This window comes from Euleptes europaea, chromosome 18 (assembly GCF_029931775.1).
Source record: "Euleptes europaea isolate rEulEur1 chromosome 18, rEulEur1.hap1, whole genome shotgun sequence".
Classification (NCBI taxonomy): domain Eukaryota; kingdom Metazoa; phylum Chordata; class Lepidosauria; order Squamata; family Sphaerodactylidae; genus Euleptes; species Euleptes europaea.
In genome coordinates, this window is record NC_079329.1 from 25,379,621 (window position 1) to 25,403,631 (window position 24,011).

The 24,011-nt window shown below is 45.7% G+C and overlaps 1 protein-coding gene across 2 annotated transcripts in view; it reads left to right on the forward strand.

Moving 5' to 3' along the window:
• Positions 1-18,806, forward strand: part of HOXB9 (homeobox B9) — a 43,053-nt gene extending 24,247 nt beyond the window's left edge. The window contains exons 1-2 of one of the 2 annotated variants that reach the window (XM_056863961.1): positions 14,462-14,987; positions 18,571-18,806. In XM_056863961.1, the coding sequence (XP_056719939.1) occupies positions 14,477-14,987; positions 18,571-18,806 (747 nt within the window). In that variant the 5' untranslated portion in view covers positions 14,462-14,476. Of the gene's footprint in view, positions 1-14,461; positions 14,988-18,570 lie in introns of those variants that run through there. The other variant, XM_056863960.1, reaches the window with a different exon arrangement.
• The last annotated feature ends 5,205 nt before the right edge of the window (positions 18,807-24,011 follow it).

The following is a 24,011-nucleotide window of genomic DNA, read 5'->3' on the forward strand; positions in this document are numbered from 1 at the left end:
TCCTTCCCCAGCAATGCCCTGCTCAAGAATCCTGGAACCACTTACTTGAGCGATTAGAAAGTGCTGACAGAAATGAGAGTAAGGATAGAACTCAAGTGAGAAGTTCTCCTGCAGCAATACGTCTGCTTCTGCGCAGGAGAACTTCCAGCTTGGAGGGAAATCCTGTTTTAACAAGAGCCCTTTCCTTTAAACTGTAGTAGTGTTGCATTCCAACACACACTCGCCTGAAAGAAGGGTTTCCAACTGCCTGGAGAATACAATGTCCTGCCCTTTTGATTAGACCTTGCTTTACCAGGTGAGGTTCTTTATCTCCATGAAAAGCTTTAGCAGCCGATTTCCACACATTAAGGGAATAATGAAGGGAATATGCCTCCCCCGCTTCAGGACTGTTTGCAATCCTGTGTGTGTGTGTTAAGTGCCATCAAGTCGCTTCTGACTCATGGCAACCCTATGAATTGAAGTCGTCCAAAATGTCCTATCTTTGACAGCCTTGCTCAGGTCTTGCAAATTGAGGGCCCTGGCTTCCTGCATAAAGTCAATCCATCTCTTGTTGGGTCTTCCTGTTTTCCTGCTGCCCTCAGCTTTTCCTAGCATGACTGTCTTTTCCAGTGACTCTTGTCTTCTCATAATGTGAACAAAATACTATAGCCTGGCAATCCTACTTGAGAAATGGACTTACTTCTGAGTAGGGGTACCGACGATGAGGTGGTGTGTCTGACTTTTTTCGTGCAGAGTTTATAGTTCCATCTGGTGTCCCTCCCCCTATACCCCCTTTGCAAAAATTATGTATTCCGAATCTTAGGAGACTCTCCACATCATAGAGACAGGAAGCACGCAAAGGACTAGCTCATTTATTGTGGCTTTGGCATGCAATAGCCGGAAGTGCTGCTTTAGAAGTGTCCCAGCCATCAGCACCCCCCTTTTTTATAGGAGTCTTTTGTTAGGTTGGGGTATTCAATAAGACATCCCAGCTCCTAGGCACCAATACAGCGAGAAGGGCTCTTGCGCAAGACTCCTGGAAATGACATGGGGAGGTTGTCCAGCCCTTTTGCCCAGCATGAGTGGGAGAACTACCATGGGAGGCTATCTTGGCTACAGATGTACTGGCTCCAGAGAAGCTACACTAAAGAGAGTGGCTCGCCTCGGCTCAGATTCTTGGAGACTTTTTGGCTTTTTGCTCTTCCACAGTAAATAACTGTTTTTTTTTTTCCTGGAGCGGGTCTCAAGAGACTTAACTTCCAAGACAGTGTGCAGTGTTTAAGCTGGCAAGCCGAGCCTCACACACCACCCACCCCAGGCCTGCACACAATTTTGAACCATTCCGGTGCAGCTAGTTCATATTCCCACTGATTTACTAGAGAGGCTTTTATAGGAATTTGCCTGATACTTTGCAAAATAATAATTATTATTACTAAAAAAAAAATTGTGGCATTTCCAGTGAATTCCGGCAGGGCAGAAATATTTAGATCCACTTATGTTTAAAACACAGTTACTATGGGTCTGAGACTTAAGCCCCTAGGAAGATTTCCTTCCTCAAGACCCATGGAGCGAGAATATTTTGTTTTCTTAAGAACGCAAGAAGAGATCGCTCCAAAAAGCCATCTTAGCAGTGCCATCCTAAGCAGGTCTAGGTCAGGATCTTGTTAATGTGGCTTACTCCCAGGAAAGCGTTTGTAGGATTGCGCTGAAATTCCGCATCCTAGCTCCCGCAATGGCTCCCAGATGTATTTGACCCCCCCCAAGCAGGAATTCCCCCAAGCAGGAACGCATCAACCCTACCCGGCTGCTGTTCTTCAGCCAAGGCATTCAAAGGCACCTTAATTTCAGTTTGACTTGCACAGGAGAACTTCACAATGGATTTTTTAATATATATATATATATATACAACAAAACTCGCACACTTGAGGAGGAAGGGAGAACCTCCCAGTTTTCAAATCTACCATTTTGCTTTTGGAATACCAACTGGTCAAGACATCAAAAGTGTATTGGACGGTTTTTTTTAAGGCAATAATAATACAGTAGCAGACTGCCAGATTCAATACCTTGACACATCTCCCCTCCTTAAAACGCCTTAGTCCAAAGGATGATTCATGGGGAGCGCTGGAAACAAATTCGAAACAGAGCAAAGTAAATTCGGGCACGTTAAAAGCGACCCGAAGACAGGGAATTTTGCTTTGGAATCTCCACTTCCCTCCCCCCAAAATCCCCAACTGCACCCCCCCCAGCAAATATGACTAAGTCCATACTTCCATTACTCCAATACAGGCAATTTTTTTTTAACTTGCCAAAATCTCATTCCTCTCTACTACGATGTTTCATGGTTACTAGAGGGATTTTGTTTATTCCTGAACTCCAGTTCTCCAATACCCACACTAGTATTAACAGAAATTCAAATCTCGCCTCCCCCAACACCTTATTTTTTATGATAGCCCATCGCAAACTGGGATTTAATTTGATCAGGGCTCAGGTCTGCAGTCTCTTTTGATATCTACTATGTCTTCGGTTGCATGAGCGTTGCCCGATGCCCCGTCACCCGTACGCACCTCGCCTGGGCAAGCTCCTTTTCCCTTTGCCACTTGCACATCTGCAGCGCTATGCCCAAACCAGAATCTGAGAGCAGGACAAAGGGTTTTGGAGCAAGACGGGCCCCATCAAGACTCGGATTGTGCTTTGGGGGCTCTCGAGTTGGGGGAAAGTCCTATCTGAGCCAACTGAATGGAGGCGCGACTAAGTGGAGCAATCCCTCAGGAAGTTTTCCGATGCCACCTCCGTTCAGATGAATGTGCTCTTGTACAACTGCCGTTTGCATCAGCGGGGATTTGCAAGAGACTTGTAGGGCTCCAGGTTTGGACAAGGACAGGAATGCATTTATTTGACAGCCAATTTCAGGTAAACGATCACTCTTCCAAGAAAGGGGTTAAGTATTTAGGACATTAATCTACCAACTACAGTATTTTATTATATATTTTTCATCTTGGAGCAGGACTCTTGAGAGGCTGCAGATGCATGGGAGGTTTTACCATGGGTTTGCCGCTCTCTAGATGCACATTTCCCCCACCGGAATTCTCAAACCTCTGCCCGGGGGCTTATTTTTGAGTTTTGAGAATATGGATGGGGGAAATGTGCATCTAGTGAGAAGCAAATCCAAGGCAAACTCTCCCATGCAGAAATGGTGACATTTTCTTTTAGATACTTTAGATACTTTAGATAAAGTGGTGGAAGTCCTCAAAGGACCCCGTTGCTGGGACAGGTAGGGAGGAAGCACACAGATAATTAAGCGAATGGAATTGGGTTTCAGCCATCTTTTGGACCCAAACCAGGTGAGAAGAGTTCGATTGAGTCAAAGGTTTTGGTCTAACTGGGTCGTGGACCTAGGACATATTGTAAAAACTGGGAGGAAAAACCCGGAAACACCTCTCCTGTTGGAAACATGTTCCCCTGAACCTTAAACAGCAGGATAAAACGTGTCGAGAAGATCTAGCAAGCATTTTGCGAAGTACCCAGTAGACTTGTGTGAGGAAGAGACATCTTCACCCATGATATTAACATAAATTGCAGTTTCTCTGTGGGTTTCGTTGTTTCCGAAATTCACCCGTGCCACTTCGAGCCCTTTACTCTCCCGCTGAATCGATTGACAGCAACACAAGTGAGAAAGACTGATTGACCATCACGTCGCAGCCTTCTGCCACTTTAACGGTGCGATCCTACGCAGAGCCACACCCTTCTAAACCTGTTGACTTCGATGGACTTCGAACGGCGTGACTGCCCTTAGGATGGCCGGATAAAAGGCGGGTGCGGTTGACCTCCTAAACTGAGCTCCCCGATTTTCCCTCTTAATCACATTCACACCTGGTACAAAAAGCACTTTGGAGCTTCACCTGTGGAAAGTGCAGGATATCATCAGGGAAGTGGACATGCGGTGGAATAGATTTGTATGGAGCGGCCTCAGTGTCTTCCTTTGGCATAGCTCCCCATCCTTGGAAGGAAATTCACCCAGAACTACTCTAGAATCGGGCCCTCTGTATGAAACACCTTTCCCCTGGAAGAAGCCCCACCAACGATCATGGGAATTGAAATCCAACTTCAGTATCCACCTAAGCAGAATTAAACCATTTTAAGTCCCGCAAAGTCTCTGGGCTTAGAAGGGTGTTATGATTTATTTATTTACTTACTTTATTTGTAGGCAGACTTTCTCACTGAGACCCAAGGCAGACTACAATATGTATATATTTTTAAAGTTCAGTCAGACAAGCATAAGGACTGAGTTGCCAGTCCTGAATTTCAGCAGGATTTGTACACAGGTTGACCAAAGGTGTGTGTGTGGGGGGGGGGGGGGCTTATAACCAACGTTGAGTTCATAAACCGATGACTCAGTTTTGCAGAGAAGAGAAACCGAGAGCATTTTAAGAGCATTCTTGGCGATTAATGCCCCTTACTAACCAGAGATATAAGGCACTCCTGAGGAATTATCACCGGGTCGTCTGGAAACACTGGGGGAGGCGACTGTCCCCTCTCAACGATCCCCCTGCGAGTTGCACCGCACCGACCTTTGCTCCGGTGCATTAAGGCAATTCTTACATGCTTATGATCCCCAACACGTGTCCTTGAAAGTTAAGCCTATTGATTTAAAGGGAACCGCGTTCTCAGGAACAAGGCCGTTCTAAAGGGTATGCTTGGAAGTAAGTTCATTTTAAATAAGCAGGGTTTCTTCCCCAGTATTTTTGTTCTGGAGCTAGGTGTTGAGAATGTGGTTGCAGTCCACCACAGGATGGGAAAGGTACCCAATACCCCCCCCCCAAAAAAAACCCTTTAAAATGGGGTGAGAAGCTCTGCCTCTGTCTGATGTGAACTGTTTCCTTACAGAAGAGGGAAACTAATGTTATATGGGCCTTCACTCGGTTGCGACTTTTCCTCTCCTCTAACGCAGTGGAACTGATATTTATACTCAGCCAAAAGGCCACTCAGCGTGCCAAAAGTCTGCGACTTGAAAACTGGCAAGAGTTCCAGCGCTAGAGGAAGAGGGCGGCCAGAGTGGAAGGAAAGACTCAGGAAAAAAGAAAAACCACATTTGCCCTCCACATTTGTAGGGAAAGTCGTGTGCATTAACTGCTAGGCATTTTACTCCTTTAAAAAACAACAACCACACTCTTTCTTTGATGGAGTTGACTTTTACGCAAACGTGCTCGAATGCAGGGCTCTCTCTGGGTGTGGGGAGTAAATGACAGAAATCAGGGACTAACTTCTGGGTTTGTGAGCGGGATTACTCGGAAGCAAGCGGCACGGACCTCAACGGGCTTGGCTTCCAGAACTACATGCTTCATAATTGGGGCTATAAATCTATGAATGGATATTGGCCGCAATTAACAATTCACTCCGGAACTGTCCAATTAGCCCGAGCAGGACTTTAGAGGTATAAATAGATGGTGGAATGCGGCACCCAGATTTGAATAACAACAGCAAACCCCGACTTTTCTCCCGCATGCACAAATAAATACAGGCGAGGCTGACACGCAGGGAGACCCACCACCTCCTTAAACTGGAGTAATGCAATTTAACCTATATAGGTTTAATTCCTTGACTCTAATCACTAACCCCAAAACACAGCTGATTTCAAATGGGGGGGGGGCGGACTTGCTTGCAAGTGGGTGTCCTTAGGAGGGTTGCGGCTTAAAATCGGTTCCCACGAATAAACTCTGCCGCCGAACTAAGTTTAGGATCCGGGTTGCAATGAGGGGAGGAAATAATTTGCAGGAGCTCTTGGGTATTCCTAAAATAGGGTATACCGTGTCATTCCAGATTAACTGAAAATAGGGTTTGGGAGAAGATGGATCGAATTCTATAGGAAACCTTGCAGGGGGAGAGATGGGGTGGCGGGGGAACCAGAGGTGTTTTCGTTCCAACTTTGTTTCTGCCTCGCTCTGTATTTGTGGAACTTGGTTCATTTCTCCCCCTTCCAAAGCAAGAAAGAGAAGACCAGTCTTACCTGAAGCCGCCTCCGCAACGTTGGCCACTAAAACGAAGGGCACAGTAAATGTTGGGGAAGGTGGGTTTGCAAAATGGAAAAAAAATAAAAAATAGAACAGGCACCCCGGCTGGGCCGGAGAGATAATCCGCCGCTACCCCAACGAGCCCACCATATGTAAAAGACACCGAGCAATGACTTTGGCGAATCCAACCCCTGAAGTTCACTCTGCTCTCTGCTCTCCGTCTTCTTTGGGCCGACCTTTCGCTTCCTTCGTCCCTCCACATCCAGGACCTTCATGATTTCCCCAAATGTGGCACCATGTTTTTTTTTAAAGGACTTTCTGACACGGCTCCCCCTCCCTCCCACCTTTTCAGAGCAAGGCTTAATCTCACTTTAGAAATCTAACTGTAACGCTACCTGTGTGTGTTTGTGCGTGTGAGGGTCCCATTTGGGGCTCACACACCAACCCTCACATTTCAGGGACTGTTATTCCAGCTCCTTTCATAATAAAGCTATCAATAATGCTGGGGGGGGGATTCCTTGGTACGTCTCTACCTTGGAAAGCTGGTTTTCATCCATCTCCTCCACCCCTCACTCCCCTCTCGGACTGTGAACTGGTGAGGTTACACTCTTCTTCAGGTCATCTCGGCTGGCCTTCATTTCATACAGCTGGCAAATACCAAATGGACTGGTAGGCAGCGATAAAGCATTATGTCCAAAGTAGATTGAGGTAAGATCGTGGACTTCTCTTAGGGCTTGGGTCAACCGCAGTCTTCAATTCAACCGCATCGAAGTGGCTGGATCACAAATGCTACCACGGTTACTACCAACGTCGCTGGCCCTACTGTTACTAAGAACAATAATAATTGCTGTATACACATTTCACACGCCCGGTACCCCTTCTTCAAATCTCATTCACTTGGGAAAGGTGTCATCGACTTCAGAAGAACCTTAGGGACAGCTCTCATGCATTTTGAGGGGACTTTCGCAGGAGACCTTCCTGCTGTTGCTTTGGTTCTGAATAATTTAACTGTATCCATCTGAAAGATCAATTTGAATCAATGAGAGTTGAGTGCCAGCGAAGGGGGCGGGTATGCGCTGGCTATTTCTTACTTATTCAAACACAGAAGCCAGCCTTGGAAACACAATGAGTACTAATTCTCAGCAGAGTGATACCTTGGGTCAGTATCAGTTCAAAGAAGACCCTGCTGTCCTTATTTCAGAAATGGTTTTCATTGTAGTTTCCACACTGGATGAAATTCGATTTGGTCGATTGCCCCTTGTCCCCAGTCATCCGAACGTTTACTCCCAAGTAAGTCTTACTGGTCTCCACTGAATAAGCAATAGTGATTAGCTTCCAGTTTTTAGAATCCAGCGAGCCATATATTCCGGAGCAATGCTGTTACCAGCAGGGCCAGACTGAAGCTCTGAATACTTAAAATGGTTAGTTTGCATGTATCTTATTTACATCATTTTAAGTCAGTATGCCAAATGCCCTTACTTAAGGAGAGGCCAACACTGAACAGTATACTCGTCTTAGGCCATTCATGCATGGGAGGTTTTGCCTTGGATTTGCCGCTCTCTAGATGCACATTTTTCCCATCTGAATTTTCAAAACTCTGCATGGGGGCTTATTTTTGAGTTTTAAGAATTTGGATGTGAAAAATGTGCATCTAGAGAGCAGCGAATCCAAGGCAAAACCTCCCATGCATAAATGGCCTTACCTTCTGCATAAATGTGCATAGTATCGCACATTCAGATGCGGATGTGGATATTTTTTGTTCTCCTTCTCTGGAGATACTGGATGCAAACTTAAATCCACTTTGGAGGGGGGAACTGGGGAGTGGAATGCTGATTCCAAAACAAATCGGATTAAACTTCTGTACCCTTCCCCTTTCCTGGCTTTCCTGACTAGTTTTTCTCTCCACCCCTCCCCCACGGAGGCCTCTAACTTTACAAGGGATTTCTCACCGCTTTATTAACTGCTAAGATTATAAACATCTCTAGGTCCAGTTTCAGCTCTGCGGCACTCCCCACATGCGGGAATTGTTTTGCTTCCCTTCAGAAAAGGAATTTTCTCCCTCCCTCCCTGTCTTTCCCTCTCTCCACTTTCTTACAAAAAAAAGGCACCCACACACACAGCCAAAACAGTAGCATTCAAAACCCTGAGCTAGCACAGGAAACGGAGAAAGGTGTATTTCTTTTTAAAAGGGAAAGGAAAGAAAGAACAACATTAAAACAAAATAAAGCTTTTCGGGCTTTAGCGCTTTTCACCCACGCCACTCGCCTCCAGGTCAATGTTCCTTTCGGAAACCAGAACAGACTGGAGGGAACGAATAATTTATAAAAATCTGTTTGCTACACATTTTCATTGTGTTTCCTCGCTTGTCTGCTTGTTTGTAAATCAGTTTGTGTCCCCAGGTGTTTTTAAGCTGTAAAATGCACAATAGCAATCCTTAGAGGAGGAGATTTGAGAATCCCCTAATTTTGGAACAGGTCACAAGTCAGTTAGCAGCAGTTGGACTACAGCCCTTTCAAGCCTGTAGGTTAGGTGGGGGAAAGAGAACTTTTTGGAAGGTATAAACGTCCGTAGGAGGGCATTGTTAGGCTGCGAGCCATTTTCCGGGAAGAAATGTCCTTGATGGGGGGGCTTCCATGCACCCCCTCTGGCATGATCACCGCTGTCCGAAAAGGTCCTGGTCATTTCAGTGGCTCACTAAAATCCACCACCCATCCACTTCAAAATAGCCTTTCGCTAGCCAGGCGGACTGCTCCAGAAGGTAAATGGATTTTGTTGGAGACTTCGGGACTGCAACCCAAGCACATTTACTTGGAAGTCAATTCCATTGTAGTCAAAAGGACTTAACTTCCAATCAAAGGTATTTGTATGTTTCAATTAGAGTCGGCGGGGCTTAAACCCCCTCCGATTTCAGCTGGGCTGTTCTTCTAAGTGGTGTACTGTTTGCAGTCTTCAAATGGCCTTAAATCCAAGTATTTCGACCTAACTTGGTCGTGGAGCCTGGCGTAGCAGTTTGAGGGGCTCCCACCTCCCCTAGCATTCCCAATTTACTCTGCATAGAAGTCAATTATGCTGCTCTGGAGTAAGATGCTCTCAGCCATTTTGGGAAAACAAAACTGGTATTTGTCAAATAATATCTATCTATCTATCTATCTATCTATCTATCTATCTATCTATCTATCTATCTATCTATCTATCTCTCGACTCATGTAAAGAGAATCTTTCCAATGTTTTAAGAATCCAACCTTTCCTGGGGACAGTTTCTGGTAAGAAATTAGCTAACCAAGATTTGGACCTCAGGTATTATAGTTCATCAAAATAGGGTTGGAGGGTTTATTGCTAGCTTGTCTTAACAAACCTCGCTGCTAGTTTTGAAAAGCGACACCCTTTAAAAAATAAAAACATTTGGGATACATCAAACTAACAAAAACTAACCCACCCCCCATTAACTACATGAAGGTGCGACATGGCTATTGTGAGTTTCTCTTATGTTTGGACACCTCGGTCACAAACAATAATGATATTTCTGAACAGGGTATAGGTTCAATATCCAAGGAACCATTCCCTTTGGGGCATTCAATTGTAAGGCAATCTTTTGTATCACTGACCGTAGACGTTCAATTTCTTTTGTAGACACATCGAGAGTAGTTAAAACTATTTAAGGAACTGATCTTGAAATTTCCCCAAACAGATCTTGTCTAACACACTCTGATCCTCGATATGGGATATGTTTAGGGAGAAAGGAAACTCAAAAAATTGGATCTCGATTCCTGTTGCTTTCAGCCGGTGTAAACCGCGAGTTCTTCAGCAGCAGAACTGAGTGGTGGACTGAAATACTTTTTAAATCTCTTTACTGAGCACTACACATGTGTAGCCTTACTTTAAAATCACTTTAGTTGGTAGTGCCTGAGGATGTCGTAGTTTTCTCATTTGTTCCTTGCAAATAATTTGGGCTGTGTTTGATTTAAAAAATATATATATCAAAATCTTCGGTCTGGTTCCTTTAAGGAACTGTATATCTTAGCTGAGCAAGAAAGCCAAAAACAAAAAAACAAACCAAAGATCACTTCCTCCCAAACAAAACCTCCAGGTTCAGGAACCTGGTATTGAGTCTCCCACAACAGGATGTGAGTGATGGCATCCAGGGTAATGCACGTTTTTAAAAGGGGAGAAGAAATGAAAATTAATATATCCCTGGATAAAACTCCAAAAGAGGGGAAAGTCAATGGGTTTTCCAGGTCTTCTTGTGTGGTTGAGGTTCACTGGGGAATCCCTGAAAGCCCAGGGTTCCGCTTCAGGGTTGCTCTCCTGAAGTCATTTTGGTATGAATTTATCTATTCCGCAAAATTATATACTCAACTGCTGACATGCCTCATAATTATTTATAGGAGGTGCCCGAGGATTCCCCCCAGAATATATTTATTACAGGTAAAACACGGACAATTTATCTTGCAAAACACCGAACAGGTGTTTCCTTTCAATTAATGTTCAGTAAATTTCATAGCTACTTAATTTTAACCCACCCCCCCTCCGAACAACAACCAAAAATATCCAGCCGGCCTTTCCTTCTCCACAACGCCTTTAAATCAGTTTTCTCGTACTTTTGACTCAGTCCAAAGGAATAGAGGGATGCTCTAGACCTCGGGTTGATATATTTTTTTAAAACCCCAACCATAAAACCCCAATGCATGCTTGATTTTCAGTTTCAATTACATCAGGGGTCTTGTTAATGGCAAAGAAATTCTCTCTAATCGTGGAGACGTTTTGTTGCGGTTGTTGTTTTCCAGTTAGGCAGAGCAGTTCTCTCCGTGACCAGTCGGTAGGAATAAAGCCACGTTTTAACAAGGTTTCCTAAAAGAAGGATTGCCCCAGGAATAAACGAAGTGGGGGCAGAGTAATAGCGGTGGATGGTCAAAATCCAAACGCTGGCCAAAATGCAAGTCGAGCTGGGATTCCTTGAAGCTCATACAAATTCTGCTACTGACTCCAAAGTTGGTATTCAGAATGCTGGAATTACTATTTGTTGTTGTATGGTTGCAATATGGGGATATGGGGGGGGGTGAGGAAGAGAATGGCCCTCTCAAAATAGATAAATTTTAAATCCTATTTATTTCAGTGGAAAAGTTAGCTAGTCACTCTCCCTCTCAAATCAGCTGGACAGTGTGCTAATTTTTGCAGGTATACCAATTTCCTCCACCACCACTAGTCCCAGTACAGCCTATCAAACTAGGCATGGAAGACAGAAAGATTTCAGGTTTTGTTTCAAATGTTGCTTGAACTCCTCAACAGAATAAAAAGGAGAGTCTGTCTACTAATCTATCTGTCTATCTGGTTCAGTGCAATCCTATGCCTCCGGTCCATTGAAATGAATGGGTTTAGACCGAAGTGACTCTCTACAGGACTGCTCTGTAGCTCTCTGTATTCACACCAGATCGCTCTCTGCCCATACAAAGGCCCAACCTTGGGATTCTTTCCTTTTCTCAGTCCCATTCACTACAATCTTGGCACGTTTACTCGGGAGTAAGCCTTGCTGGCCTCAAACATCTACCCATCCATCGGTTATCAGAGGGCATTGCTTCCAAGCAAATTGATGTGAGTGTTGTGGGGACGCTTCTGTCCCCCCTTTACTTAGGGTTTCTTTTAATCATTAAATCTTTGCTGGGGGAAACAATTTCTCTCCATCAAGCCATCCTCCCTTCCTTCCACCTTTCTGCCTCTTTCTTTCTAGCACCCATCCATTTTTCTTCATCCATCTCAGATCTGTTTTGCTACACACCTACATAATCCCCTTGTATGCAACACAGACACGTGTATCATCTTCCTCCCTTAGGAGAACACGTAAAGAAAAGTGCAATTGGGGTGGTGGTGCCGCTCTTTATTTACTTGATGATAAGAAATGTAAAGATGAGCACCTTTACATCCATGCGTCCAATCGCTCCTTTGGTACCGATCTGCCCTCCTTATGGTAACAGGGGCTATTTATGCATGGGAGGTTTTACCTTGGATTTGCCGCTGTCTAGATGCACATTTCCTCCATCCGAATTCTCAATACTGCATGGGGGGCTTATTTTTTAGTTTTGAGAATGTGGATGGGGAAAATGTGCATCCAGAGAACGGCAAACCCAAGGCAAAACCTCCCATGCGTAAATGGTCAGAGTGTACCTTTCCTCCTTCATCAGCACTGAAAAATCCAGCCTCAGCGCGTTGGTTCCCCCCCCCCCCAACAGGGTGTCTCTCTTTATGGCGCTGGGGGAGCCGAGGGCTGAGTCTGGGCAAAGCCATGCCGGACATTTCCTGCTCCGCTCAAAAGAAAACGGAATCCACCATGTTAGGGGGGGAAAAGACAAATTTACGATTGGGCATTGTGGAGCCCTTGACAGAGACAAACCCGTCGGTCCACAAGGCCCTTAAGCCGAAACACGCTACTGCGCCAAGTCCTTTGGACTTCCACTGGACACACCCCGGGGTCCTTAAATATACTTTATTTGGAAGTAAATTCCCCAGCAAGAAGTGTGAACAAACTGGCATGCAAACGTCTTTAGGAACGGGATTGCACTCCACAGCCGTTGCCTTGAGTGGGACTCCTCTGGCGCAAGTGCGTAGAACGGGACCCGTCTGTTTAAATGCCAAAGCTTCGGCTTAACTAGAAGGGATCTAGAGGATCAAAAAAATACAGGCTGCGGAAGAAGAGGAGGTGAAGCAAGGCTGGCTCTGAAATGTGCGAGACACCCCCCTGGCTTTCTCTCTCTCTCTTTTTAACATCCTCCTTTTCCACAGGCAGTAAATTCAAGGCTATAAAAATCAAAGAAAGCTAATGTAAGTTTTATTCAACTATTTAACCGTCTCAAGTCTAACGCCTTCTGTAGGGAAACAAAGAGGATCAGTACCGGATTGGACATTTTACAAGGGTAGTAAAATTAAAGTGCGTGTATATGGCGGGGAGGGAAGGAGGCAAGAGGGGAGGTTGATCTCTAAAAGGCAACCCGGTCCTCCCCCCACTTCCCATGCGTTCAAAACAAACCGGGATATTGCCCCAGAAGCCCATCGAATGAATCTATCTATCTATCTATCTATCTATCTATCTATCTATCTATCTATCTATCTATCTATCTATCTGTCACAGTGTGTAAAAATATTTATGTATACATACACACACCCTCGCACTCCCGTAGTCAAAAGAACAGTGCCTTCAAATCTATACCAATACATAGAATGCATGCATGCATGCGTACATATGTACATTATGCGTACATATGTATATTATGGAGACAGGAACGTTTTTACATGAACGCGTGTCTGGGTGTGTCTTTAAATTATTTACTCTTGTTATAAGGTTCTGGGGAAACGCGATGGATGCATACATAACAGGCAAGCATATATAATATACATGCAAATAAACACCCCAACAGACAGGCATATACAATAGGCATGCGTTAGCTTTCAATATGGAACGCGCATAGACATTTCAATATGCAAACCTGTGACAATTAACGTTTAAGGATGGCACCAAAACGAGGCAACTGTCCTATGCAGAAACCTCTACCAAGAGTTTACAATCCACGATTCCCCCCCAAACCCCCCCTCCCATACAAGCCGTCCATTGAAAGATATTCCCTGGACTTCTAGCAAACTTAAAAGTTCACTTTCTTATTGTATAATATACATTCAGCGAAATGCCAACTTGGAAGGAGGGGGGGGGAAGCCAGCCTAGAATTGCAGTTTATGGATTTGGGGCGGGGGGAGGGAGAGTGTTAGGAGGAGAAATAGGTGGGAGGACAAGAATTCCCCAGAAGAGTATTACAGGAGCCAAAGAGAGGGCAAAACTCAGCATTTCTCTTTCATGTTTCAGAAGGGGGGAGGGAAGAGAGAGAAATCTATTAACCCCCCCCCAGACACACACCCCGCAGCACATCCCCTCCGCCCCCGCGTCCCCTCCCCGACCCCCCACCCCCACCCCCGGTTTGCACTGTACGCTCCGCGCTTTCTGAACCCCTGACGTGGTTCTACACACCGCCTCAACATAACACAATCCATCCTTGATATGGAATGCGGAGGGCGGTTTGACAGCCCGGCGCAAACCCCCCCCCCCTCCGCCGGGATTGATTTACGTCGGCCCTGACGCTTTATCAGCCTCACGAAAAAAGTTTGACCAATCATTTTGCTGGAAGCTCCCAACCCGGCAGTCCCGACTGTACTTTTTCTTGGCTAGGAAGTTGCCGCTGGAGAAGGAAAAAGGGGGTTAACCGGCCGTCTCGCCTGTTTTTTTTTTTTTACAGCTCGCCTCTTCCCCCCGCCACCCACCCACCCATCACCACCTATCACCCTTCTATACTTCCATATCTATAGAAACCAGCTAGCTCGAGACCGGCTCCTCTTATTTTTTTTTTATTATTTGATTTTATTGCTCGCTGGCTCCTGTGTGTGTCTCTCTCTTTTTTTTATCCCCCTTCTTCCCCTTCATTGAACCGTGCGGCTCCTTATGATGTCCAAGAATGTCCATTTCTGGAACTCTTAGCAATTATTATGTCGACTCCATTATAAGTCATGACAGCGAAGAACCTCCCGCGGCCAAATTCTCGTCGGGGCAGTATGCAAACGCCAGGCCGACCGGCCACACTGAGCCCCTCGAGTTCCCCTCCTGTAGTTTCCAGCCCAAATCGTCCGTTTTCAGCGCTTCCTGGACGCCTCTGACGACACACACAGCTACCACCCTTCCTTCGGTCTACCATCCCTACATCCAGCATCAAAACCTCCCAACCTCCGAGAGTAGGTATCTACGCAGCTGGCTGGACCCCGTGCCCCGAACTGAAAACATAGCCGGGCAGGGACCAGTTAAAACAGAACCTCTGCCGGGACACCCCGGGGAGATCCGTAAGCAGGGGGCACAGGAGTACCATTTAGAAACGGCGGCTGGAAGGGAAGGGATCGCTTCCAATCAAAGGCCCAGCTTCGAGGACAATAAAGTTTGTGAAGGAAGCGAGGACAAAAGCAGGCCAGATCAAAGTAAGTTATAAAAAGTGAGGAAGTAAACAGCATAAAAAACTGGAGAGGGGGGGGGTGTCGTAAAACGGCACAATGGGAGAGGGAAGCTTTAAAAAAATTGCAGGTCTTAAAAGGAGACCCTTCCCCCCCTTCCAAAATCCAGCCGTGCTAACCAAGGCTGGGGGGGGGGGGAGGAAATGGAAGAGATTGCTCTGTTTGTTGAGATTGTTGTTGTATGTTTTTTTAAAAGCTGAAATGAAATATCTAATGCGCAGGGGGGGGGGTGCGGGGCCACCTGAACAAGTCCCAGTGACTAACTTGCCTGTAGTAAATTTCTTTTGTGCCAGGCTGGGCGACGGGGAAATATGGAGATTTGTTGTGGGTTTGTTGATGCGCCCGTGTTGGGGGGGAAAGGGATGCTGGAGGGGACGTGGAGGAGATGTTCGGGGTGCTTATTTTGTTTGCTTCTCCCTTCCAAAACAGGGGTGGGGAGAAGTTCACGTGGAGAAGTAAGCCGGGGAGGGGGGGCCTTTGTCTCTGTGTGCCCTTGTTTACCTCGAAGGACCCCCCGGTTCCTTCGGATGCCTTCTCCTTCCGTCACTCTCTCCTCTCGATTGTTGATTGTCATTTGCTTATGAAATGCGCCCGACGTGGCTATGAATATTTCAGAGCCGAGGCTTCTCTCTCTCTCCCCCCACCCGCCTTTCCCCAACAAAACAGTAAAAAAAGCAAACGAGCTTAATTGGGTCTTTTATTTGCTAGGGGGGAACCGGCTGGCAAACTCTTAAACTTAATCGTGTGGTGCGTTTCGCGACCGGGTGGCGGCTGTGATCGTTCGGTTTTCTGCTCCCCCTTCCGGGGGGGGGAATCGAGTAAAAATGATTGGGATTTTTTTTGGGGGGGGGGATGTGGAAGGGCGATGAAATATAATGTAAAGATACGCTGCCTCCCCCTGTAAGGGAAGGGAAGAGGGTGCCCGGCGCCTTTCCCAATGGCCTTGAAGAATCCGGAGTTGTCAGGCAGAGACCTTCCCCCCTGTATACCGGGTTGGAAACAGAAGAAGGATCTCGGGGGGGTGTTTGGTGGGTGTGTGGGGAAAGCTTCGCCTTTTTAAAAAATGACTTGGCAGCTTAAACAGGAAAAAAAAAAAAAACACCAAACTCCCCAGGACAGAAGCCCTCTCTGAACTTTGGAAAGCCCCAGTCGTGTTTCTGCGTCTCCGTGTTCTCTTAAACGCACCTATCCTCCTCTCTTTAGCGCTGACCCCGATCCAGCATCGCAGTCGGGCAAGAGCGCGCCTGAAAATCCAGGAGGCGTCGGCTGATTTGTGCCATTCCGGTCCGCCTCGCGGTTCCCTCTCGCACGGTGTGGGGCGGCGGGGGGGTGCAAAGCGCCGCGTTTTGTGTTGGGGCGGCTGGGCAGAAATGCTTGGCTTAGAGGCCGAGGCGAACGGTGGAGAAGAATTGGAAGAGGTCTCCCCCCCCACACACACACACACCCCAAACACACTGGAGACGTAATCGAAATCTTTCCCTAGAAAACTGCTCGGTTCTAGTGGCCCAAGAAACGCCAACCGGCGCTGAAGGTCGCTTAGAAGGCAGGCTTGGTCGGAGGGCGCAAAAAACGCCAAAAGAAAAGGCAAGAAAAAGAGGGAAAGAACAAATTCTGTTTCTCCCCCCCCCCTCCAAAAAGATGGGGTGGGAGGCATTCATTCCGGTTCGCCCTCGGCCAGCCGTTTCGCTTCTCAGAATCGATCCACGCCCTGTAGGAATTTCTTATTGGTAAATCTGCGGGTTTATGTTTTGGGTTCCCCCCCCCCCTAAGAGTAGCGTGCCAAAGGAACATTATTCTCTCCTCTCCCCCCTTCCTGTTTGGGGAATAGCGTGAAATGAAAGATAAACTTGTTTTCCTGTGGCAGACGTCATGTTTCCTTGAAGTGCCAAGAAATCACACAAACACGAATTTTAAAAAAAGGCAGAGGGGAGGGTCGTTGGTGGAGATCCCCCCTCCACATGCCATTAAAAGATAGGTAGCAGTATTAATTATTAAGTGCATGTCTCTTCTTTAATATTTAATCCCGCCTATTAGAGACAGTCACTTCTGGGGAAGAAGCGGCGGCTCGGATTTGTAAGGCAGGAAAATCGCTCAGGCTGATTTTTTTTGTTTTTGTTTTGTTTCCAAAACCGGAATGCAGGATGTCATCCATTGAAGACCCAGGGAAATGGCTTGTGCTCTGCTGGACCTCCTTACTGGGGAGGATCCAAGCTTTGCGGGGCTACTTTTCATGGCGGAAGGCACCCAGGAAGTCAGGGAGGGTTGGCTTTCTCCTTTCTCACGGCGTTTCTGCCCCTTGATGAAGACTCCCCTTTGGTACAAGAGAAAGAACCGATACATCTCAGCTCAACCTGTTGCTAGAGTCTCGGGCAAATGTCCCCGAGCTTCTCTTTGCCAAAGCCTCAACCTCCGCTTCCCCCATTTTACTCCCGAGTAGTCCTATGACGATCAGCAGTGTTGTTCAGTGGGCAGTGCATCCCTAGCGCAGCCTTTCTTCTGCCTGGTGTGGATGGCTGCCCCCTAACCTTTCCACCAGAATCAGGTTTGGATTGTTTCTCAGAGAGCAAGAAGGTCTGCTGAGACTCCTACTCAAATCTATTCAGTGGGGCTTATTTGCCAGGGAAAGTTTTCTTAGGATGGCACCGTTAGAATGCTCTGTGGGATTGAATTTATCATGGGGCAGAAAGCACAGCCCACCGGGCAGTTCTGGAGGGGTTTGCTCTGGAAAGTGGCTGGTACCCCGGGAAATTTCCCCCTGGCTTCGGGTTAATGTCTTGCGGTGATACAAGGACGCTGATGCAAACGAACCCACCACACAGAACTCACCACAACAGACAATTTGCTTTCTCAGTGGCAGTGTGGATATTATATTAAGATTTAGAAAAAAAAGACAGAAGAGAGAGTGCTAAATTATTCATAGATGTTTAATGAATTAGTTGGTGCATGCAAGCGGGAAACAGACGCAAGCCGTTTGAAAAACGTGACTCTGAAATAGGGATAATTTCATATTATTACTATGAAAAGAGGCGCATACATTAGTCCTTCCTTCTTCTCTCCCTTCTGTTAATAATCTCTCCCTCGCTTTCAAAAAGGTCTGAACTTCTTCCTTCCTTGGATAAGTTTGTCACAAAACATCTAAACTCCTAAAAACTTCCTTCCTTCCTTCCTTCCTTCCTTCCTTCCTTCCTTCCTTCCTTCCTTCCTTCCTTCCTTCCTTCCTTCCTTCCTTCCTTCCTTCCTTCCTTCCTTCCTTCCTTCCATTAAATAATTGCATGGCTTACATACTCCAGTCTGCTGTAGGTAGATGGGTAGGTTATCTTTTACGTCCTCTTCACCCAATATTTACCCAACACCTGCACACCTGAGCATTCTTATACTGGTGGGCATGCTTTGCGCAACTGTATGGTTTCCAGCAGGTCTTCCACTATAACCTCCACCCTCTTCCTAGGTGCAGATGTTCTGCCAGGTCCGAAGTTCTCCTTGCTGGTGGTTGGTTGGCCAACCACGGGACCCTGTATTGGCATTGATGGGCCTCTGCTCTCTCTTCCAGGTAACCCCGCGGCCAACTGGCTCCACGCTCGCTCTTCCCGGAAGAAACGATGCCCCTACACGAAGTACCAGACCTTGGAACTGGAGAAAGAGTTTCTGTTCAATATGTACCTCACGAGGGACCGTAGACACGAAGTGGCCCGGCTCCTCAACCTGAGCGAAAGACAAGTCAAAATCTGGTTTCAGAATCGAAGGATGAAGATGAAGAAAATGAACAAGGAACAGGGGAAAGAATGAAGGTTCCCTAGCCCGGCCCCTCCCTCTTCTCTCCCCCAATTTGGCCCCTTCTTCGAAACTTATGTTGTATTTATGGGCAAATGGTCTAAGGGCGCCTGAGGTTGGGGTGGGGAGGACAGCCGAGCAGAAACAGACCGCTTGGTTTGGATTACACCTGTTCTATTATCCTGGTCGCCTTTTCTTCTTTTAAAACTGTCCAGGAGGTAACGCTATAGTGTGAGGTATCGCAGTGCAGATGACTGGCGATAGTTTCCTGTTAATTTCATGGAGCTCCCCCAGTGACTTCTTGGGATAGCCTTCCCTGAGCTACATCGGACTTCTTCCTCCCCCGCACCCCAAACACTGTCCCAGACAAGGAGGCCCAATCCACTGGGAAGTTCTCTGAGCCAAGCCTCCAGGAAGCCAAGGGAAACTGCGCTCCAGCACTGAGTCTCTATGGGATTTCCTGGAAGAGGGTGCTCTTCCCCCAAAGGCTTTCTCTATCCCATATTCCTTACAGTGGGGGGAGCATGAGCGGAAGCCCATTAGATTCCCCATCCTTTTTAGAGCCCCTGAGTCAATTTCCTGATAGGCGGGGGCCAGAATGCTACTGCACACTTACAGCGCAATCCCCCTCACAGTTGCTCCAATCTAAACCCATTGGAATTAATGGGTTTACACTGGAGTAACTCTCTTTAGGATTGTCCGGTTAAACACCACCCCTTGCTTTAAAAGAAGTCCGCCTGAGGAGCCGGAGAGCAGAACACTTGCCACCCGGCAAAAAAAGGGCAATCTTCTTCTCATTTTAAAAGTCTTGCTCAGAAGATCTAAAGATGTCCCATAAATTGGTCCTAACTTTTAAGTGGCTAGAAAGGACGCTTTTCCTCCTTCGGCGCTCACAAATTAGCAAGATGAGGGGATGGCCCGAGAGATCCCCACCTTTATGAAGAGAAAGCGTGCGTTCCTAGTGTCCAGTTATTTATAATTTATTGTGAAAGTCAGTCAGTATTCAAGTGCCAAGCATGCTTTGAGGAGCTTCTCTGGACCTCCTTCTTTTCCTTCACCCAGGTGTCTGCGGAGAAGTTTTTAATACTTGAACGTTCTAGGAATATTTTCGTCTGCACCCACCCCCCCTGCTCCTGGAGGGCAGAGCCACCTCTCATGTTAACATGAAAATGAAGTTCTGAGTGGCATAAAAGGTCTTGAGGTGGAAAGGGAAAAGCACTGCATGTGCGTTAATGTAAAAAACAACCAGGCATCCTTATTGTTTACACACAAGGGGGGGAAATCCCTTATTTCATACACGAAAGAATGGGATTCTCAACTTTGAAAGCAGAGTTGGGGGTGTCTCACATCTTGGGTAGCCACTCGGGTACCACATAGGATTCTGTTGTCCTTATGACTGTTTCTATTTAGCTTCCCCCCCCCCTCCATCGGTGGGGCTTGGGGGAAATAGGTAGTTAAGTAACTTAGTACAAAAGTGATCATATGGTGTGTTTATTTTTCAAAAAAAAAAGTGTTAGTGACTGTGCTTTGTGAACGTTCCGCTCGTTTTCTGTGGCTTTTAGGAATATAATTTTTTTTGGGGGGGTTGTCTATACCTGTTAGTGGCAGAACTGGCGGGATAGACGTGTATATAATTTATCTCCCTCCCTTTCCCGTGCTTCCATCTTAAACTAACAGGATGTTTCTAGAAGTAACACTGTTATGTACTGACAGGTTTTGGAAACAAAACAAAGGGGCGGGGAACTTGACAAGAGACAGACGGGATCAATGTCTCTCTTTCAGGTAATTTCTGGGCAAAAAAATAAAAAACGGTTCCAACGGAGAGATCTAATTTCATAGAGTGTTGTATAGGATTTTTGTACCACTTCCGCCTGAGGATAAGCCGTTGTTCTGTAGAGATTTGATAGGCATATTTTGGTCCTTGGGAGAGAGCGTCGCCCGCTTTGCGGGGTTCTCCAAAGATGGGAAACAAACCTTTTAGGATAGACTTCAGTGTAAAATATTCCGCCTTTTTAAGAGAGAGAGAGAAAAAAAGATTTTAGAAGTTTTGATGACTTTCCTCAAAACCCGTGGGGTATTTCCTTTCCCAAATGAGTTTTCTTTTTAGTAGGAGAGTAGGCAAAGTGATTTTTTGTAGTTTCAAACCTTAACTCTAGGGAATGGCTCAAATCTAGTCAAACTTCACCTTGTCTTAATACACCAATTTCGCAATGGGATTTTGGAGGAAGCCTTTTGTCTCCTCCCCCCCCCCCCGTCAAAATAAACATGGTTTTAAATAAATCGTTTTTGAACAGGCCTGCTATTGCGTCGTTTGAGGTTTAAGACGATTCTCTGGTTTGCCTGCATTTCGTTTCTCGCCGGTGCTTTAGACGGGGGTTCAGCTAGCTTGGCATATATGGTGCAAAAGGGTCCTGGGACCTTTTCAAGGGTGACCCACACAAGTTGTAAAGCAAAATCTCTCTGTGAATCTCTTTACTTGCTCTAGGCATAGATATATTCCTATTCCTTAGTAGTGAAGACAATGAATCTTTTTTAGAAACCGCTTTTCCCCGTGCCAGAGCATGGATTAAAGAAAATAAATTAATTGATTTCGTTAAAGGGGGGGGGGAGATGTAAAAACACAAAACACCTTCATTGTTTCTTCTATTCTGTAAAGTAAAAATGTGTTTCCCCCACGCACAGTTGTTTAATGCCTCAGCATAAATATCGATTGTTTGTGGGGGGACCTCTCCCCAAGTATCTCTTATTATACTGCTTCTGTTATGATTTCAGAAATATTTGCAGTCCCACTGTCGCGCTCTCTTTTTTCTTGGCTCTTTGGGGTGCGCTATAAAGATCTGGGAGGGGATTTTTTTTTTTGTTTCAAAATTGTTTCTTTACTTTAAAAAAAGGTCAGGGGAGGGAAAGATTCTGAGAATTCATTTCCTGTGTATTTTTTGCTTCCGTGTCGACCGCATCACAAAAAACCATTCAGCAAAAACAGAAATAAAAGCAGTTTTCCCATCTTTTCATTTGTGACGAAAGGAGTCTTTATTAAAGGAAGGGACCCGGATGGTAGAAAAAAAAAATAGGGAGGAAAAGGAATGGATAGATGGATGGATGCATTTGTGAGCGAGTGGGTGAATGTTGTGTTCGCACATTGCAAGTAAAGATAGATCTACATGGAATCCAGTGTTGGTGGAGACATGAAAATGTTGCATTCCACTTCCCAGAAGGGTGTAGATGCTAATCCCTCAACCTGTCCCTCTTTTTAAACCGAAAGAATAATAGCCATCATTAAAATATTCAGTAAAATCTCTTGAAATACGGCTTCCAGAGAAACCCTCTTGTGCTTTAGACAAATCCTTGTGCTTTAGACAAAAGCTTTACTTCCACATTTATTTCCAGTGTCCGATAGAAAACAAGCAGATGAAGAGAACAGCTCCAGTTTTCCTTAGCGCCTTCACGTTGAAAAGAGTAAAATTGGCTCTTCATCTTCATTTCAAATTCTCCTGAAAATTCTTTCGTTTGGCAAAACCATGGCAAGACAGGGGAAGGACGTTTGGATCTTTCCGGAGGAGAAGCGGAAGAAAGTAGCTTGTCATAAAGGAGAAAGAGAGAGAGAGAGAAGAAGAAGAAGAAGAAAACTCTGCACAGTGGGCTGCAATAAAAGAATATGACCGCCATAAAACTTTATAGGGTATAAATTTCTGAAGGTTAAGGAACTAAGCAACTGTAAAGCAAACAAGAGTCGAAAACTTTCAGAAGCTCCTAAATTACTAGAATGCCTTCAGAAGGGGTCTCTCTCTCTGTGTGTGTGTGTCTGTGCAAACGGTGCTGGGAATACATTTCTAGTTCACCCAAACACTTTTTTAAAAAAAGAATGGTGGTTGTGTTTTTTTAATTTTAAAAAAATTACACTTGGAAGATAAAGTCTATTCCATCTCGTGCATTCCGTGGAAATCCAGCGTTCTCTGGTGCCTCTTTTTCTTGGTTTGTGTTCCTTATCACTTCCAAGCTGGCCGCATCCTGGACCATAAACTCACAGCAACACACACACAAACCACACACTACATCAGATATAGACACACACAGAGCCAGTTTCTGGCCAGACGTCTGGTCTTCAAAAGCCCTTTTTTCCCTCCCCTCTTTTTAAATCTGTTTACAACCCAAGCTTTTCCCCTTCCAGAGCAGAATACTGCAATTGTTTAGTCTCGGGTGTTTTCTCTCTCTCTCTCTCCCCCCCACCTTTTTTAAAACAATGGTGGTTTTTCAAAAGCGAAAGCCCTTTTCTCTTGAAGTGTCTTGAAAAGGGCCGGTTGGGAAAACGATGCTGGATAAGCAACCCAGAGACTTCTGAGACCGAGGCTTTGACTTCCCCTTCCAATCGCCACTACATACTAATCCTAATCATTTCATAAATGATTTATCAAAGGCAACAATGCTTTGCAACAAACACAAAGGGAGAGAGAGAGAGAGATCCATAAAAACGCACGCACGCGCGCGCGCGTAAAGTCTAACTAACCCCATCTTTGTTTATTAGCCCTGGGTGGGTGTTTTTTTTTTTAAGGGGCGTCTTACTTCGAATGGTCGTTAGATGGCAGTATTACTCCACTTTAGAAACGAAGGCTCCCCGGCTTCTCCGCCGGCCTCTCTGCCTCTTTAGTTCAAAACACCTTGATTTCATTAGAAACAATAAATGAGTTGTTCAAAATCATTGTGAATAAATCCGCCCAACAGAAACTATAAGGTTAATTATGGCCATTTTTCAACGTAAAAAATTTTTTGGGGGGGAGGTTGCTGTTGTTAAAAAGAAGTTCTGTAACTGTATTTCATTTCACGATGGAAACCCTCCCCTGAAAAGTTGGAAACTTGGTGCACATATGCAGCGGGAAGTTCTCCTGCGCAAGAGGCAATGACATGAACGGAAGCTCTTGTGAAGTTTGTATTGATTTCCAAGGGGTTGCAAGACAGGACTTACCGGGACATTTTGGCCCTGGCCTCTGATGCTTGTTGGAGTGTGTGTGAAAGCAGGGAAACAAAACCTCCCTGAATAGCCCAGCAATATAGTTTTAGGACCCTCATTTTGCGCCTCTGCTTATGTGGGGGTGGTTCAAAAAAAACAAAAAGGCTGCGATTCTTATACATCACTGCTTCCAACATTTCTTTCGGTAGAAAGCAAGAATGGGTCCTAGAACTGGGGTGGGGGGTGTCAAGTCTGAAGGTTGTTTATTTCATGTA